General features: G+C 34.3%; 1 protein-coding gene across 3 annotated transcripts in view; it reads right to left on the bottom strand.

The window, feature by feature from the left end:
• LOC111050535 (protein AF-9) overlaps positions 1-18,255 on the bottom strand; it is a 41,208-nt gene extending 22,953 nt beyond the window's left edge. Inside the window, exons 1-2 of one of the 3 annotated variants that reach the window (XM_039435402.1) lie at positions 18,125-18,255; positions 7,644-7,821 (exon numbers count right to left, since the gene is read on the bottom strand). Coding sequence is in view for 2 of the 3 variants with exons in the window: in XM_039435400.1 (XP_039291334.1) it covers positions 7,644-7,821; positions 17,566-17,580 (193 nt within the window). In the remaining variant the exon portion in view is untranslated. Of the gene's footprint in view, positions 1-7,643; positions 7,822-17,565; positions 18,077-18,124 lie in introns of those variants that run through there. The other 2 variants (XM_039435400.1, XM_039435401.1) reach the window with 2 other exon arrangements.
• Between the last annotated feature and the right edge of the window lie 1,051 nt (positions 18,256-19,306).

Here is a 19,306-nt window from a genome sequence, read left to right as displayed (position 1 = left end):
GGCCCGTCTCAATTTCTGAAGCTTTTGAGAATCTTATTCTAAGTATTTCGAGCAGGATCCTCGATCCAGCATCCAGCGGGCAGCTGGGATGTTGGATGTTCCAAGCATGATAGTTCAAAGAATATTGAAGAACAATAACTTTCGACCACTTCATGATACCCCAGTTCAAGAGTTCAATGAACCTGATACCGTTTCAAGGATGCAGTTTTGACGTTTATCTTAGCACAAGATTGTTTTTCAAACATTTTATGGACAGATCACTGATAAAAGTACATTCACAAGAACTGGTGCTGTAAATTTCCACAATATACATACTTGGACCTTTTATTTTCCCTGCAAGAATAAATAGTGAAGTTTTTATGGACTTTCTGGTCAATGAGCTTCTCGAATTGATGGAAAACGTGTCTCTCAATTTGAGGCAGAATATGTGGCTCTAGTTGGATGGCTGCCTCCCTCATTATGCTAGAAACGTCCGTGGGTGGCTTGATAACAGTTATGCTGGGCGGTGGATTAGCCGAGATGGACCCCGTTAGTTGGCCACCACGCTCACTTGATCTTACTCCAATGGACTTCTACTTTTGTGGGGTTGTAGAAAGTGAAGTTTACAGAGAGCCTGTAGAGACCAGAGAGGAACTGATTCTCAGAATTTAATTGACGTTTAAAGTAATGAAGACACGGACAACGAAGTAAGACGGGCAACTCGAAGATTGATAAACGGCAGCAAAAAATGCATAAACATAAATGGAGATTATTTTGAAATCCTGTAAGCAGTAAGCATGATATTTAACTTGATTAGCATAAGTTTTTTTAATTCTGTATTCATCTACTTTGAATTATTATTCTATGAATAAATTTTGTTGCATCTTGTAAAAGTGTATGATTAATATTTTATATAGGATTTAGGCTATATGCTACAGAAAATAATGCAATAATCAGGTGATTTCACCCTTTAGGATCATTACTTGATGCATGCTGTTTGTGAATTTCCTCATTTTGAAGGTGTTCATCCCAGATATTAGTAGTTGTGAACACTTTATCATGGAACTTACCTTCTCGAATCTATATTCATTCGAAAGCTTATGAAATAGAGAAGTTTTTGAAATATTGAAACCACTATAATTACCCAGAGAAAAATCGAGAAAAAACGGTTTAAAATTTGACTTTGAATTTGAAGAATAGCATTTTTAATAGCAAGTTTAAGCCTTTATAAAAAACTGCAAAATATCTCACAACAAATAAAATTACATTAATCTTGTTAGAAATGTATTTCTTTTTCCAACAATACCCTTGAAATTGAAATTCGACCAGTAGTTTTCGAGTTATTGAGTATTTAATGACAGGAAGTGGGCTTATTCTGAAAATATCGAAAAATCGATATATCTCGAAAACTAAGGTCGATAGGAATAAAGTTTATTGAACATTTTTTGTCAGAAATGTCGAGTAGAATCTATGGTCAACGGCTGTTACAACCTTGGTGGGACACCCTATATATGAGAATAATTGTTTATTAAGCACTTCCGAAAGCAAAAGTGGAAGGTCATAGCTCTATCAAATCTGAGGTAATCTGAATATCAGGAGATTGTCCAAATATTTTCATTTTTATTCTGATCTGTCTAAATAACCTAAAAGGTACTAACCTATGTACTAACCTAGGAGGTTGAGTTTATACTTTTTTATTCTTTCAAATGACAATAAGATGATCTATATACAGGGTGATTCATAATTATGGTAAAATAATTTATTACGTGATAGTAGAGGTAAAAATAAGAAAATAAGTTCTTATAAGCATATATCCATAAACGCTTTATTAGCGAGCTATACAGGGTGAAAGATTTCGCCCGGAATTTAGTTCCTCTGGTGAAATACACCGATGCTGAATTGTTTGGGGACTAGTTTTTGAAAAACTTATGCTGGATTCATATGGAAAAATATCTGAAAAATTGAATAAAACTAGTCTGGAAGCTGTAGTGTGAGTAGTTTTTGAGAAAAAAGTTGAAATATGCAAAAATTCTAGGTAGAAAAACACAGACTTCTACGTTTGATGCCCAATAACTTTCTTTAATGACCAGTAAACGAATAATTTTTCGCAATAAAAATTGTAGAGAATTTAATTCTGAAAAGGATGATGTAAGCTGTGTAAACTAAATTCAAATAAAAGTTGGATAAAATGTATTCTTATGTAGTACATTACACCACAGAAATTTGCTGTTTTATGAGGAGAGAACTAATAACCCATAAGTTGTAGCTGATTGCAAATAAAATATTCGGTTTTTTATGAAAAGTTTTTTCTTTATATGAAAGTAGCATATCTAAATGACATTAAACTTATACCAAAAGACTAGTAGATTATGCCATTAAGCCTGGGAGGAAGCTCGAACAGAAGTAGATGATCTCCTATGACTCCTGCCCAAATGTTTACTGAAAACTGATGTTGTGGAAGATTAGGATTGATGGCATGAGGATTCTCAGCTGCCCAAATATGTTAGTTGTGGACGTTAACGATAGCTATTCTTGTAAAGTGTGCCTCGTTGGTGAATACAACGGTTGTTAAAAAGTTAGGGTAAACAAGTTTTACTAAAAACCATCGGCAAATACCATCACAGGGAATACAGTCTCGTGGCAATAGAGTATGAACTTTCTGGAGGTGGTATGGATGTAATTGTTGCTCTTTTAGTATCCTCCAAATAATAGATTGTTTGACATTAAACTACACTGACAATCCTCTTGTGTTCTTCTCGGGATGTTCATAAATTTCATTAAGAACTTGTTCTTCTAACTCAACAGCCTTAGTAGATCGGGGTCTGCCTGCATAAATATGCTCTTTGGATATCAAAGAATCTGTTTCAGACAGACGTTGATGAATAGTGGCAAAAAACCTTGAACTTGGACATACTCGATTAGGAAAGTTCTCTTGATACAAACGTCTTGCTTCAGTACTATTACAGTAGTGACCCATTCCATACATTAAATGCATGTCAGCTAATTCGGAGTATGAATAATGTCTAAAATTATTACCTGCCATTTTTTTTAAAGTTAACACTTAACACAAAAGCAAAGTGAAATGGTTACAAATAACTACTGGTTGATAGATTAAACAAAAAACACAGCGCGGCTACTAACAGTAGGCCTAACTTACAGTTTGTTTTTTTGTTCAACAGTGAGCTAAAATATTTCTGAAAATAATTTTCAGCTCATAATTTCTTTTAAATATTTTCTTATTTAAAACAAAATAAATCAGCTGTTTTGGTACAGCTATTATTAAAATCCATGTTCTATTGGCAATCAGCTACAACCTATGAATTATTAGTTCTCTCCTCATAAAACAGCAAATTTTTGTGGTGTAATGTACTACATAAGAATACATTTTATCCAACTTTTATTTGAATTTAGTTTACACAGCTTACATCATCCTTTTCAGAATTAAATTCTCTATAATTTTTATTGCGAAAAATTATTTGTTTACTGGTCATTAAAGAAAGTTATTGGGCATCAAACGAAGAAGTCTGTGTTTTTCTACCTAGAATTTTTGCATATTTCAACTTTTTTCTCAAAAACTACTCACACTACAGCTTCCAGACTAGTTTTATTCAATTTTTCAGATATTTTTCCATATGAATCCAGCATAAGTTTTTCAAAAACTAGTCCCCAAACAATTCAGCATCGGTGTATTTCACCAGAGGAACTGAATTCCGGGCGAAATCTTTCACCCTGTATAGCTCGCTAATGAAGCGTTTATGGATGTATGTTTATAAGAACTTTTTTTCTTATTTTTACATCTACTATCACGTATTAAATTATTTTACCATAATTATGAATCACCCTGTATATATAAAAGCGAAATGGCACTCACTGACTGACTGACTGACTGACTGACTCACTCACTCACTCACTCGCTCGCATAACTAAAAATTTACCGGACCAAAAACGTTCAAATTTGGTAGGTATGTTCAGTTGGCCCTTTAGAGGCGCACTAAGAACGTATTTGGAGAAATTTCCAAAGATACACCCAAAATCTGCGTTTTCCAGCGTTTTTTAGCGTTTTCTCAGCTTTATCGAGAACAAATGAACAGAAAATGTTCAAATTTAGAACAGAAGATCAGCTAGGGTGTAATAATGTTGTGTTAGAAGGAATTTGCAATAACGTCAAAGATACGCCCAAAATTACGGTTTTTTGCGTTTTCTCAGTTCTTTCATCAAGTAATAGACAGAAAATGTTCAAATTTGGTACAGAGGTTTAGCTAGGGTAAAAATTTTGTGATGAGGTGACTTTAATATTTCATCAAAGATACGCCCAAAATCAGCGTTTTTCTCAGCTTCTCTGTGTTTTCTCAGTACTTTGACGTTTCTGATGGAATGAAGCATGCTCAAATGAAAAATGCAGGCGAGCGAAGCGAGCCCACTGATCTCATTTTTGGACGATCCAGTCGGGGGTCCAGCCATATCCTGTCTAGACGGATATGGCGAGCGAAGCGAGCCTGACGGCTAGTATTATTATACATGTTTTAATTATTGAATAATAAACTCAAATAATGAAAAGTTTTTTAATCAGCTGTTTTAGCACACTTGAAATTTAGAAGCCTGTTCTGACGTCAGACGAGAGTCGTCTGCAAACAATGTCTTTCAGATCTACGTAGGGACTGGAAAACAGCTGCTTTCTGTGCAGTGTGGCGAAAAGTAGATTATCGCTCGCTCCTCACAAAACAACTGTTTTATGATGAGTTTTCAGTTCGTAAAGAAGAACTTTACGAGCGGTTGTAGAAAAACATCATTATGTCAAAAAATGAACTTAGTTACGCTCCTCTAGCTCTGAGGTACAGATTTGATTTTATGGTATGGGATGTGGTGGTATTTCTCCATAATCAATCAACAACAGAGACAAACTGTTTCTCACTTATGCCAGTGGATTTCCACCAAGCTTATGCTATTAGGTGTTTTGAACAATAATGTAACGATAAAATAATCATCAATCCATTTAGTTTAATTATACATTATATTTTACTATTTAGGAATGGAACTATTCATACTATTATTGTTTAATTTATATTTTTTCAAGGAATATTGTTTATTTGAATTGATTGTGATTCGTTGCATTTGTGAAGTATAGTTGAAATGTTTCTACTTTGTGGAAATTAATTGTGAAATTGTGGAAGAACACATAATCATGAAATGATTGGAAATGGAAAGGCTACAGCCCTTACTATTCCATTCCCGATTGATCAAGAATTTATGATTCATCAGCACTTTCAACCACAAATATTTTTGATCGAAAGACGTTGATGTTGTCAATGCAACTATATTTGTTCAGCTGAAGATGTGGCAGGTGTGGTGTTGCCATGAAACCTGGTTCTGTAATTTAAATTCATATTGGACAAATATGGTGGTATTGCCAATATCAACGACTTAGTGCCGGTTGCACAAAACCGGCTAAATTTTAATCCTGATTAGTTCCAGGAGAACCAATTAGAGAAGCCGTCTTTTTTAAATGGTCTCCTCTGATTTGGTTCAGGTGAAATTAATCAGGATTAAAATTTAACCGGCATTGTGCAACCGGGCCTTATTCTTTGAATTTACAACATCAAAATTATAAGATCAAATCAACAATTTGATTCAATCACATTTATTTTTATCACAATTTATTTTAATCACATTAACAATTTCAAATTGAGAGCCTAGTGTACACTAATTATTGTCAGTACAATTTTAATCGTAGGACATGTTTATCATGCATGTTTTGTCATTAGCAAGAGGCTTTAAACATAAAATAGACAACCAATGCTCATGCGCTGCTCGAGATAAGGATCGACGGCTACATTAGAAACTGCAGCATTGGCGATGCATATTATGTACAAGGGTAATTTTTATCACATATCATAAGACACAGACGGGTTGTATGGGGGCGATTTTCACAGAGCTGAACAGCTTATCATCCCCACCAAAAGCGCTGTGATCAGAGCGGCCAGATCGTGATCGTCATTTGTTGTCGAGTTATAGACCCCGAAACATGGCAGCCTCTGTCAAGTGCTGGTTGCGTAGTGTTATTCGTTTTTGCAAGCAAAAGATAATAGTTCAGCATAAATCCAGCATAAAGTTATTCAAGTTCACGCAGGACAGGTTATGAGTGATGATATTATTTATCTAATCATTCAGAATTAGACAACTTTTTTAATTATGCTTGAATGGTGTCGGAAAATTGGAGAAGTCAGTTGAAATGACTTCGTAAAACGACGTGATTTATGACAACTCGGTATCACAGTGCTGGTGCAACCAAACGGCTTCTCCAGCCAATCGAATGGCATGATTTCGATCACCCACCATACAAACCTGACTTGGCCACTAGTAACTTATACTCAAGACATGACTTTGAGGGCAGACCTTCAAACTAGCAAGGAGCTACAAAACAACGTCATAGCCCACTCATTTGACGGCAGCATTTTAGGAGGAGGATTTTGGTGGGTTGATTCACTTGTATGACAAACTTCAATCTTCACGGCAATTATGTTGAAGAATAATCATAAGTGTGAGAAACTTGTAGTGGGAAAAATATAATTTTATATATAGAGTGTTGCAGATGTAACGCATGTTTTTCGAACCGCTAGTACTCGGCGACGGGAGGAGGTATTGCCCTTGAACGAACGTTGGCAGACTGCCCATACTATGCCATTTCAGTCGCTATGGAGTGTTGGAACGCACACCATCGTGTGTTTGCTGTCGAGCATTCTTTTTTTAGAAACAATGAATCTGTAGTCTCAGTGCAACGCTTTTCCGTCAATATTCTGACTCGACCCACATTTTCCAAAGTACTAACTGAACGGGGAAGACCAGGTGGTTTCTTTTTCATCACAGAAACAGTACTTCTAAAGACTGCAATCCATCGGAGTACAGTATTTCGATCAGGCACTGCACCTCGACGTCCAATTATAAAATATTAACGGGAAAGATGTTGCACTGTGACTACAAATTCATAGTATCTAAAAAACTACTCGACAGCGAACACACGATGTTGTACGTTTCAACGCTCCATAGCGACTGAACTGGCATAGTATGGGCCGTCTGCCAACATTTGTTCCAGGTCAATACCTAATCCCGTCACCGAGTACTAGAGGTTCGAAAAACATGCGTTTCCTGTGCACCACCCAGTACATTCATATTCATTTCTATGGTTAATTGATTGATTGATTGAGTACTTTATTTATATAGATTACAATATACTGGCTTATACACTTATATACAATAGCTTACAATACAGCAAAATTATAGATCAATTTACAAAATATAAATTAAGAAAATAATTATTGAGCTGTATATGATATGAAAAAAAGCAATTTGTAATAACTATAGATAAAATAGATAATATTGTTATGCATTTACATAAATTGGTGGAGCTTTGGACATATCAATGTCCATTCTTCGGAAAGAATATTCGAAGTATCCTTCCCACTAACTCTCTACTGTCAATCAGAGGTTGATTGAAAAAAATACCCTTGTATTTTCCAGGGATGCGAAATGATCAGATTGTTTATAATTGGTCTGAAACCACTGCCAGTGCGTTACCAAGATATTCTTGGAGTGTGTATACATTTTTTGGAAGAAGGAGACAGGAGGAGGAGGAAGAAAAATAAAAATTAGGTTAGAGTGTTACTAACCACGTTTCGGCTTGGGAAAAGTGCCATGTAGATTGAAGACGACTCGTTCGACAAAATGGTGGATGTCCGTGCCGTCGGCACCGCGCACAAACACCTCCCAGTCATGAGTGAAGCCCTCTGCCGTCTTCTTGTTTCTCAACGACGATTCGTGTCCCAACTCGAAAATTACTTTCACACACTGCAAACAAAATACAACATTCCAATTAATAAATAGAACAAATAAATAACAACATTCGAATTGATAAATAGAACAGCATCTACAGTTGAGCCAGTTACACACACATCGATTTATGTTCGAACGATATTTTGCCGTCCTTATAAATTCTAGCAGGTTAGACGGAACTTGACAAACATCATCTGATTAATCTAATAGAAAGGACGGCAAAAAATCGTACGCCTAAGTGTAGCTAGCCTAATGGTGTCTTCAAACTTGCGCTGGCTACTAAAGGTTGAACTTGAAAGATAAACATGCACAGTCATATTACATTGGTGTGTCATCATAGCGAAACGCTTCGAGCAAAATGTTTTGAGGTTAGGTTTTTATATCTCCAATTTTTACTTTCCTTGCCCTATTACCATAGGTAAGGAAAGTATTGCTTTCCGAAAAAATTAAGGTACCCCAATTTCTAAATTTCTATACGTTTCAATGTCCCCTGAGTCCAAAAAAGTGGTTTTTGGGTATTGGTCTGTATGTGTGTGTGTGTGTGTGGTGTGTGTGTGTGTGTGTGTGTGTGTGTGTGTGTGTGTGTGTGTGTGTGTGTGTGTGGTGTGTGTGTGTGTGTGTGTGTGGTGTGTGTGTGTGTGTGTGTGGTGTGTGTGTGTGTGGTGTGTGTGTGTGTGTCTGTGTGTGTGTATGTGCGTCTGTGTACACGATATCTCATCTCCCAATTAACGGAATGACTTGAAATTTGGAACTTAAGGTCCTTCCCCTATAATAAACTGCCACAAGTCCCATATCTGTAGAAATTTCAGGAGCTCCGCCCCATCTATGCAAAGTGTGATTTTAGATCTCAATTATCAGGCTTCAAATACAATTTAACAAAGAATTTCATATGGAAAAGATTGAGAATGAAAATCTCTACAAGTAATGTCCAGTAACATTTTTACCTAAAATTGAAAATAAGCTTGAAATTTGAGAAAATGTGATTTTTCAATTGCAAACTGTTGATTCTAAATCATCCACTATGAAGAGATAGCAGACTTCGTGTGTCCCAGCGTTATTGTTCTGTCACCAGCTGGCTCAGATCTTTGAATAGTAGACTTGAGATGCGCGTGAACACTAGCGCCAGGTGATCAATTTTCATAACGGCAAGGAAAGTTGTGTGAGTGAGCCAGATTTTTCTTTGTTAATTTTCCTTCGCTGATCTTATTTGAGGTTAAATTATTTTTCTATCATGAAAATTTGTAATTTGCCAGTGGTTTATACATTGTTTATTCTACGTTAGAAGCCTCTCGCTGATGACAAAACACATGCATGTTCTACCGTTAGTGGCCAGCCTTAGCTACGCTACGCTGAAACACGTCTTACCTCCCAATATTGACGCTACGCTTATGTGAATGGGACAGCTACGTAGTTTGGATGTATTTCAGCGTAGTGTATTCAAGTGTGAAGAGACTTGTAATATTTCAACAACCTTCAATATTTCAACTGTTTTATTTATATATAGATAGAACCGCGAGTACAGTAACAATATAAACAGGAAATACAGTACTTACATGTAGAAAAAATAATTCCTATGGAGAGATTCCCGTTTTTACAGTGAGGTCCACGCTCCACGTTATAATGGCAATATTTGATTACCATAAGTGTTGCTAACTATCCTTGTCTATCATTCGACAAAGCAGATAGCGCTATCCTTTTCTAGCTCCGCAACATTGCCAGAACGTTCTTCAATAATGTAGATATATAATTGACAAAATATTTTATCTCAATCATGGAAAATTATTACTTAATCATTGAAAATAGATTTTCTTGACGAATAAAATATAATGGATTATTTTGAACAAGATTGAACAGTTGATATTACAGCAGGTATACCGCACTATTGAAACAAAATTTCAATACATAAATAAGAACCGCAAGTACAGTGACACTGTAGTGAGGTCCACGTTATAATGGCGGTAGAGAAAGATAGGAGAACCGATTCTCTGCCTTCTACACAGGATAGCTGATACCGGTATATCTGATCTAATATTAACTGTTCATTATGGTTTAAAATAATCAATTATATTTTATTCGTCAAGAAAATATATTTTTCAATGATTAAATGATAAATTTCAATAATCGACATTGAATTTTTATTTAATTGAATATATTTCTACCTTGTTAAAGGCAACATTGCGGAGGTTGAAAAGGATAGCATTATCTGCTTTATTGACTGATAGACGAGGATAGCAACACCAATGTTAATCGAATACTGCCTTTATAACGTGGATCTCACTGTCCTGTTATATTAAGCGAGCAATTTCTGTATATCTGTTTATATTTTTATATCTGGTTATTTTTATATCTGCGTATTTATGTTCAACGGATCTCAAAAACGGCTCTAGCGATTTTCACGAGATTTGGAACATAGTAGGTTTATGATATAAAAATTCGATTGCACTAGGTCTCATCCTTGGGAAAACTCGCTGAACGACATTAAGAGGATAATTCATCCTTGGCTGAAACAGCTAAGACTTTCGTCGTCTGTGGATAGTAAAAAGTGAGCGAGTGATTCTGTGGAAAATCAAAATATCGCATCCCCAAAATTCATAAGCTGAAGTAGCCTATAGCTATAAAATATAAACACGATCATTTTAGATAATTGTGTTCTTTTCATCAATAAATAAAAATAACGAGCGAAGCTCGGTGCCCCGATATTAGATCTGGTACACCGGGATAACTTGGTGGAAAAGGAGAATCGGCAACCATGTAGTCTTAACTGACTTCATACCGTGAATCCCACAATACAAAAGATTTTCATAAGGATAGCATAGCACTTCAGTTTAAGATTATTCTGGATTCACTACTAATAAAGAATGAACAAAAACTATCAATATTTTTTTAAAAAGATAAGTGCCAACCATGTGTCTTATCATTTTCACTTACTATATGACGTGAATTCCACTAAAAAACATTTCCATGAAGATAGCACGCAACTTAATAAATCCAAAGAATACAGTTTTTCAAATTTTCGTTTACGGATATGAGAATTCAAAACTATGTTATTTTTCAACTGCAATTTATCTAGTATGTAAGACCATGTTGGTGGGGAGTGTATAAGCAAATGCGGTGTATACCCCTCATTGGAATATCAGCAAATACAGGTGGCAACAGTTCTATTCAAATTAAAATTACTGTTTATGCTGAGTGTATAATTGTCTAGTATTTGATGAAGTGCTACAAATTATAGGTCCACGTTGTAATGTCAGTAAATAAGATACGAGATTATATGCCTTGCCACTGAGGATAGCTGATACCGGTGTATAACTGTTCATTCTTATTTAAAATATTCAATATTATTTTCTATTCGGCAAGAAAATATATTTCCAATTATGAATTTTTATAATTACGTTTGAATATTTTGTGGATTATTTATATTTCATATTGTTTGAAAAACGATCTGGAAACGTTGCGGAGCTAGAAAAGGATAACGCTATCTGCTTTGTCGAATGATAGCAACACCAATGTTAATCAATTATTGTCAATGCAATGTGAACCTCACTATACAGAGTGTTTCAGAAGTAGTGTCCAACATTATAGGGTATAGTTCCTGGATGATAGGAGACTACAAATGTAGTATTTGAAGTGTCCAATTTTCGATGTAAATTTTCAAAATGGCGGCCATTTCAAATTTTTGATGGCGAATTTCATGAAAACCGTTCACTTTACAGAAACTTTACAAGAAACAAAAACGTTAGCAAATTTTATCATGATTTCAAGGATACCTTATTTATTAAGATTGGTCAAAGAATAACAGAGAAATTGATTTTTTTGTACTGCATGCATGACCATGAACAAACAAAATCATCCGAAACACATTGTAAAATCAGCTGGATGGCCATATGGAGCATACCGAGTTTCAAAACTTCATCTTAAATACAATTTGAATTGAAAATCTAATATTGTTGTTTGAATGGTGAAAAGTGATCATGCATGCGAAAAGAATTAATTTCTCTGTTATTCTTTGACAAATCTTAATAAATAAGGTATCCTTGATATCTTGATAAAATTTGCTAAACTTTATTGTTTCTTGTAAATTTTCTGTAAAGTGAACGGTTTTCGTGAAATTCGCCATCAAAAATTTAAAATGACCGCCATTTTGAAAATTTACATAGAACATTTTTCATTTCATTTTTTAAAGTTGAGTCTTTATAACATAAATATTCATGCCAAATTCCAAATCAATACAACATTTCGTTCTTGAGATGAAAATTCCTAAGTGAAAAAACAAAATGGCATTTGTAGTCTCCCATCATCCAGGAACTATACCTCAAAATGTTCGACACTACTTCTGAAACACCCTGTATAGGCATAAATATTGACATCTATTTACAGAGTAATCCAAAATAAATGTCCCCATTTCAAATGATTATCCGTTAAAAACTGTGCACCCAAATCAAACTACTCACAAAAGCATCAAGTTTATAATCATGTATTATAAGTGTTCTATGTGCCCTCCTTTTGAGGATCGGAAGACACCTACAAAGAAGTAGGGTCCATACAGTCAACAGTTAATTAATTTTTATGTATGTATTTTAGTTGAGTGCAGAAGCTAATATTTATTTTTGTAAAACTGTTTTGTATATTGTTTTTGGCAGATAAAATACACCACGGTTTGTGAAGATGCACTTTGATGAATCACGTTCATGCTCCACTATTTTATGACTGTTTTCGGTTCCCCATATAGGAACATTGACTTTAGGCCTAACGCTTACATGAAACGTTGCCTCATCGCTATGAACGAGAATCACATAAAGTCAACGTTTTTGTGCGTTCTAACAAGCCATGGATAACGGCTCTATTTATTGTAGTCTAGCAGGTAACCCGTGTTTTGCACTGTCTAAAATTAAGTGTTGTAAAATGCAATCTCCCCAAGTCCAGAGAACATTGAAAGAGATAATTATGTATCAAGTTCATCAGATAATCTTCATCAGAGTTAAAAATTCTCAATAAAAAATAAATCGATTTGCAAAAAAAAAGCTCGAACCCGGAACCATTTAATTATTAGACGTGCGTGCTACCAATTATGCTATGGAATCACTTAGAGAAACCTCTATTTGGTTGAGCTTATATTAAACATTGAATCTTAAATTGGATAAATTTGTTATTCTCAAAATAAATAGATTTATTAGAATGAAAATAGGCCTATAACCATCTTCGGTCAGTTCAGAATCTTTATGTAAAATTGAAATGAAAGTGATGATGCGTCAATCGTGTATTTCCTACCCCGTACATGTAAGCCAATTCTTTCCTTTCTAATACTATATATGGCCTCAAAAGAACGGCACATATAATACACCATCATGAATTTTATGCTTCTTTGAAAACTTGATGTGAAATTGGTTTGTGCCCACCGTTTTCAAGAGAAGGCTGAATATGACTGTTTAAAATTTGGACATTCATTTTGGATCATTCTGTAGCAAGATTATCCAGGTACCTACATCCGATAGGTGTTCAATCATTAGAAAAACATAAAGGATGTACAGGGTTAATTCTAATTTACATAATACACCTTCTATCTGATAATCACTGAAATGTAATGTTACAATTCAAATTATACAGAGTGCCGGTTGACAAAAGCCGGTCAAAATTTAATCGTGATTAATTCCACGAGAACCAATCAGAGAAGCCATCTTATCAAAAAGGCCTTCTCTGATTGGTTCTCGTGAAATTAATCACGGTTAAAATTTAACCGGCTTTTGTGCATCCGGGCCAGAGTGTTTGTAAATGAATATTGGGAGTTTCGATTATTTTTCATTTTAGTTACGTTATGAACACAATAGAAGCTTGCCAAAGTGTGAACACTTCGATAAGCATTTAGGGCCAAGCCATACGAAGGGGGTTTCAGGCGTTTTCAAACGTGTCGGCAGGGCAGGAAGCTCCCCGATGGCTGATTATCAGCTGATTCCCGAACACCAACCCAATCAGCAAATCGGAGAGCTTACTGCCCTACCGACTCGTCTGAAAACGCCTGAAATAAGCTTTATGCGGCTTGGCTTTATGGTTATTCTTTTTCGGTCGTCGCATGAATGAAAACTCACCTATTGAGGCTGGCCACTGACAGTAGAACATGCAGGCTACACAGTCGTCTTACATTGTTGTGTCATCACAGCTGTGATCACAGCGAAACGCTTCGAGCAAAATGTTTTAAGGTTGGGTTTTTGTATCTGCAATTTTTTGTTGTTTATTTTTTCTTCGCTGCTCTAATTGAGGTTGAATAATTTTTCTATCATAATAGATTTTAAGGGTAAAAGGAAGGAGACGGGGCCGCGCTACCTGTGCAATGTGCTATTGTTCCAAAAAGGTGCATCCTGTAACTCTCGACTAGCATACTTCATTGTCCTCTAATTCCGCTTCATTACCCTTTTAGTGGCCATTAGTGGCCCCGTGAGCTTTCTTGAAGGCAATTCTAGCTGGTAGCACCAACTTATCTATTACTTTGGACCTTACTTACAACTGTTACTTGCATTTTCTGCAATTATTGAATGTGAATCAGAGATCAAGTACTTGTATATTATTTTATTATTCCCAATGGTTCATTTGATGAAGCTCAATTTGCTGACAATCGATTTTTTGGCGTCCATTCAAATTCTATTAGATTGAATTGAACACAACTTGAAAAACATATGTATACGTGTATTATGTGTATGTCAAGTCCCATTCAGTATAGTAGAATTTATAAGGACGGCAAACAAATGTACGCTCAAAAATCGATGTGGGCTTTACTTACACACAACGTGCGTTTGACTAAATTTGTACTTATCATCGGAAGTAATGTGTGTGTTTATCCAATCACTGTATGCTACCACTGGTTTACAGCTGAAAGTGCCTTTAAGTAATCAGACTAGTCCACCAATATAATCCTCGGAATGGAAACCTTAACAATAGACCACGAAAATTTCGAAATTCAATAACAATCGGCGACCACTGAAGGGTCACTAGAACTTCTACCTGTCCATCCATTGTTTTCGGCGGCCCCGTCTCATTTCATTAACCCGATTTTAATTTTGCAGTGGTTATCTATTATTATTGTTTGTTTATTTTATATTAGAAGCCTCTCGCTGATTACAAGACATGCATGATGAGCATGTATGTGCATGATAAACATTCATGTCATGCATGTTTTACCGTTAGTACAGTTTGGTCCTCAAGGCCATACTACGCGGTTTTCAGGCGCCAACTCAATCAGTCAATCAGAGAGTTGCTCTAAAAACGTCTAAAAAATGCTCAATATGGTCTCGCCCTAAAGGTCAATCAGAAACAGAGACGTTAAACCAACTCAAGTAGTTGTGTATAATATAGCACGCACAAGTATACTGGTGTCCACAAAAAACTGTAGAAGACTGTGAGTCTCCATTTGACATAATACATTTTATAATAATAATAATAATAATAGGCTAAATAATATTATTAATTTATAACTGTAAATTAAATTTACCAAATAGGCTATTATAATGAGTTGAAATCCTAATACGAAGTTGATATAGTAATGGTACGTATCAGAATTTTACAAAACGAACTTATTCCAGGAAATAGTCAGTTTTGTCAAAAATTAAATTTTCAAATGCCTGGAAAAGCATTATATTTTTATTTTATCTCACTGATTCTTTCTAAAATTCAATGAAATATGTTATATTTTAAAGCTACCAACTTTCATCAGACTATTTTACTTCTGAAGTGTTATAATCGTTTTTTGCTTCTCCTGAAAAATTACGTTTTTGGAGATAGTCACTTTTGTAAAGAAACTCTTCAATTATTGAATGTGAATCAGAGATCAAGTACTTGTATATTATTTTATTATTCCCAATGGTTCATTTGATGAAGCTCAATTTGCTGACAATCGATTTTTTGGCGTCCATTCAAATTCTATTAGATTGAATTGAACACAACTTGAAAAACATATGTATACGTGTATTATGTGTATGTCAAGTCCCATTCAGTATAGTAGAATTTATAAGGACGGCAAACAAATGTACGCTCAAAAATCGATGTGGGCTTTACTTACACACAACGTGCGTTTGACTAAATTTGTACTTATCATCGGAAGTAATGTGTGTGTTTATCCAATCACTGTATGCTACCACTGGTTTACAGCTGAAAGTGCCTTTAAGTAATCAGACTAGTCCACCAATATAATCCTCAAAATGGAAACCTTAACAATAGACCACGAAAATTTCGAAATTCAATAACAATCGGCGACCACTGAAGGGTCACTAGAACTTCTACCTGTCCATCCATTGTTTTCGGCGGCCCCGTCTCATTTCATTAACCCGATTTTAATTTTGCAGTGGTTATCTATTATTATTGTTTGTTTATTTTATATTAGAAGCCTCTCGCTGATTACAAGACATGCATGATGAGCATGTATGTGCATGATAAACATTCATGTCATGCATGTTTTACCGTTAGTACAGTTTGGTCCTCAAGGCCATACTACGCGGTTTTCAGGCGCCAACTCAATCAGTCAATCAGAGAGTTGCTCTAAAAACGTCTAAAAAATGCTCAATATGGTCTCGCCCTAAAGGTCAATCAGAAACAGAGACGTTAAACCAACTCAAGTAGTTGTGTATAATATAGCAGGCACAAGTATACTGGTGTCCACAAAAAACTGTAGAAGACTGTGAGTCTCCATTTGACATAATACATTTTATAATAATAATAATAATAATAATAATAATAATAATAATAATAGGCTAAATAATATTATTAATTTATAACTGTAAATTAAATTTAGCAAATAGGCTATTATAATGAGTTGAAATCCCGATAACAATTTACAAACACTTTGTATAGATATAGATATCTTACCTCTCTTATGTAAGCTTATGCTGATATAAAACATAAAATATTCTCAAAGAAAATTAATATTATCATCAAATGAGTATTATACTGTGTTATTGACTCATCTTACCATTTACGCAGGACCTCTTGGTACTAGGCTAGGATATATAGGAAGTCCTGAATTACGTCCTCAATTAAACTTACTGAACAAAGATTATTTGCTACAAAGATAAATTAAATAAAGAATAAGCATATTAAATTATTATTATCACTCAATATAAAATTAGGTTGATCAATTCCTATCGCTTTAAAAAATATGCGGGGAACCAAATTGCTAATTTTATTAATATTTCATGTGGAACCTTCCCTAATCCGTAGAGAATTTCAACTCTCGACTAAAGTCATAAATGATGAGTTATAGCAATTTACAATTGATATTATTGTTAACAAATTTACAATGCTACATTATTTGTACGATTTCTAAGCTTGAAGATGGAAAACAACATTTTATTGGGTTATAATTTTGCCTTAGAAAGTGTTGTTTCATAAACCGTGGGTAGGAATAATTCAAATTTAGTTATTGATATTATACTAAACAGGTTAGCTTATGATAATTGAGCCGATTTAAGGTTAGGTTTAGTATTTAATGTGGATGAAACAAGTTATAAAAATATTCAGATTCGGTAGCTTTGTATTCAATTTTAAAAAATCAAGAAAGAGATTTCTACAAGAGTACATTGTAATATTCAATGAAATTAAAGTTTAAATAGAAATTCAGAATAATAATCGGTCATGTAGTAGGTCTATTGGGATGAAAACAGTTTGGATGACGAAAACAAATCAGATATGAATAAACCATTATCAGAAATCATCAATGAACTGAAATTAAACATAGATATAACCTGATTGGTAAATAGATAATATATAAATCCTTACGTTATACTTGCTCATCGCTGGGTCTCAAATAGGTGCTTCAAGTATCAGTATCACAGATAAAAATTGTCCAGGTAGCCACAAATGAAAAAGGTTAATTCAGAGATTCAGACACCATTTTAAAAGCAATGTGCACAATTAGGTTCTCGTAGGCCTAAAAATGTTCGTTAAAAAGACACTTGAGAAATGGAAATAGTGGGCATACCAGAGTGATCGAAATCAAACAAAATTAAAATAAAACCAGTTTGTTTTTGCCCCCAGGGTCAAGCGATTGGTAAAAACTTGGCGCAAAATTCTGACGTACCGAGTATGCCATCTTTCTTCAAAAACAGCAGTCTTGAATTCTTCACATAATGAACACTATTTCAATTCACAAGTCTAAATGACAGTGAAATTTCCACTTTGAAACTACATTTTGACTAAATCAGATAGTAGAAAGATAAATAAACTTTCTTTCACTAGAAAACCAGAGTCACTACCAATCGTCTGCTTCAACAACAGCAGACATATTGAAAAGTACTACCACCCAACACACATAATATGAAATTGAATAAATACTCACAAAACAGAATAAGTAGCTTCTCACTCCCAAACATATGAATGAAAACAACAAATTACACAAAATTCATCCAATGAACATAATATATTTCATTGGAGAACAGTTTTTCCACGAGCAATCCGTTACTTCAGTTGAGATGCGATGTTGGTACTGACCATATCTCTCAAACAGAGCAACACAGCGCCACAATATGAATTGGATAATAATTGATATCGATTTACTGTGGAGAAAGATAAAAGCGAATGAATTAATAAAAGTTGGATAATTGAAGGTTTTTATATTCCCAGTCTAATTCGAGATTGCTTCCCTTCGTCGTCATTTTTATTCTCATGATAAATTTATAAAATAATGATGACAGCCCAATCATCCACCCGTACTGTAAATGAAGAGTAACGATCGACCCAAAATTGACGTTTAGGCTAATGACGAAGAAGTTAATAGAAATATTTTTTTTCTATAATATTTTTACTATTCATTTAAGCTGAAACTGTATAATTCAATCAATTTAATAATATCAATAAATGTTGAAAATTATACGATAAGAAGTAAATATGTATTAAATTTATCAAAATCCAAAAATTTGTCCCAATTTTGGAATGTTAAAATTTTAAATAGCTTGCAATCTATGGTAGCCTACCTACTTAAATTGACACAATTCTCTTATTAAAATAAGATATTTATTATTGTATTCTGCAATATTTAAAGAGTATTTTTCATTATAAAAAGATTTTTTCTTCACTTCAATATAATGATTATATTTTTTTGAAAATAATAAGAGAACCAATAGAATGGTATGGTGTAGATATGAGTCAGCCATATATAGATTGGGATGACTTTGTCTCACTTTGGGAAATAAATGGATAAAAGTTCATTTTCAAAAGTTAGTCATAGTGAAACCAATTGTTAACCTTTGTAATGAATAATGTAATGGAAAACAAAATGAAAAATCACAAATTATTTATTGAAAAATCTGGTGTGGCGCTCTCACACAACTTTCCTTGCCGTTATGATAATTTCATTTATAATTATTTGTGTGTTTCCAGCGTTTTCAGAAATATAATTTAAAATCAATGAGCTGACGAGATTAATTCTGCTATCTCTTCCAGTGAATTCAACCAATGTAATAGAATACATTCTAGGTACATTGAAATCAATAGTTGCATCTCTCATTAAGTTTGCATTTGA

Source organism: Nilaparvata lugens, chromosome 9 (assembly GCF_014356525.2).
Source record: "Nilaparvata lugens isolate BPH chromosome 9, ASM1435652v1, whole genome shotgun sequence".
Lineage (NCBI taxonomy): Eukaryota > Metazoa > Arthropoda > Insecta > Hemiptera > Delphacidae > Nilaparvata > Nilaparvata lugens.
The sequence above is the reverse complement of the archived record's forward strand: the minus strand, read 5'-3'. Positions and strand labels throughout refer to the sequence as shown.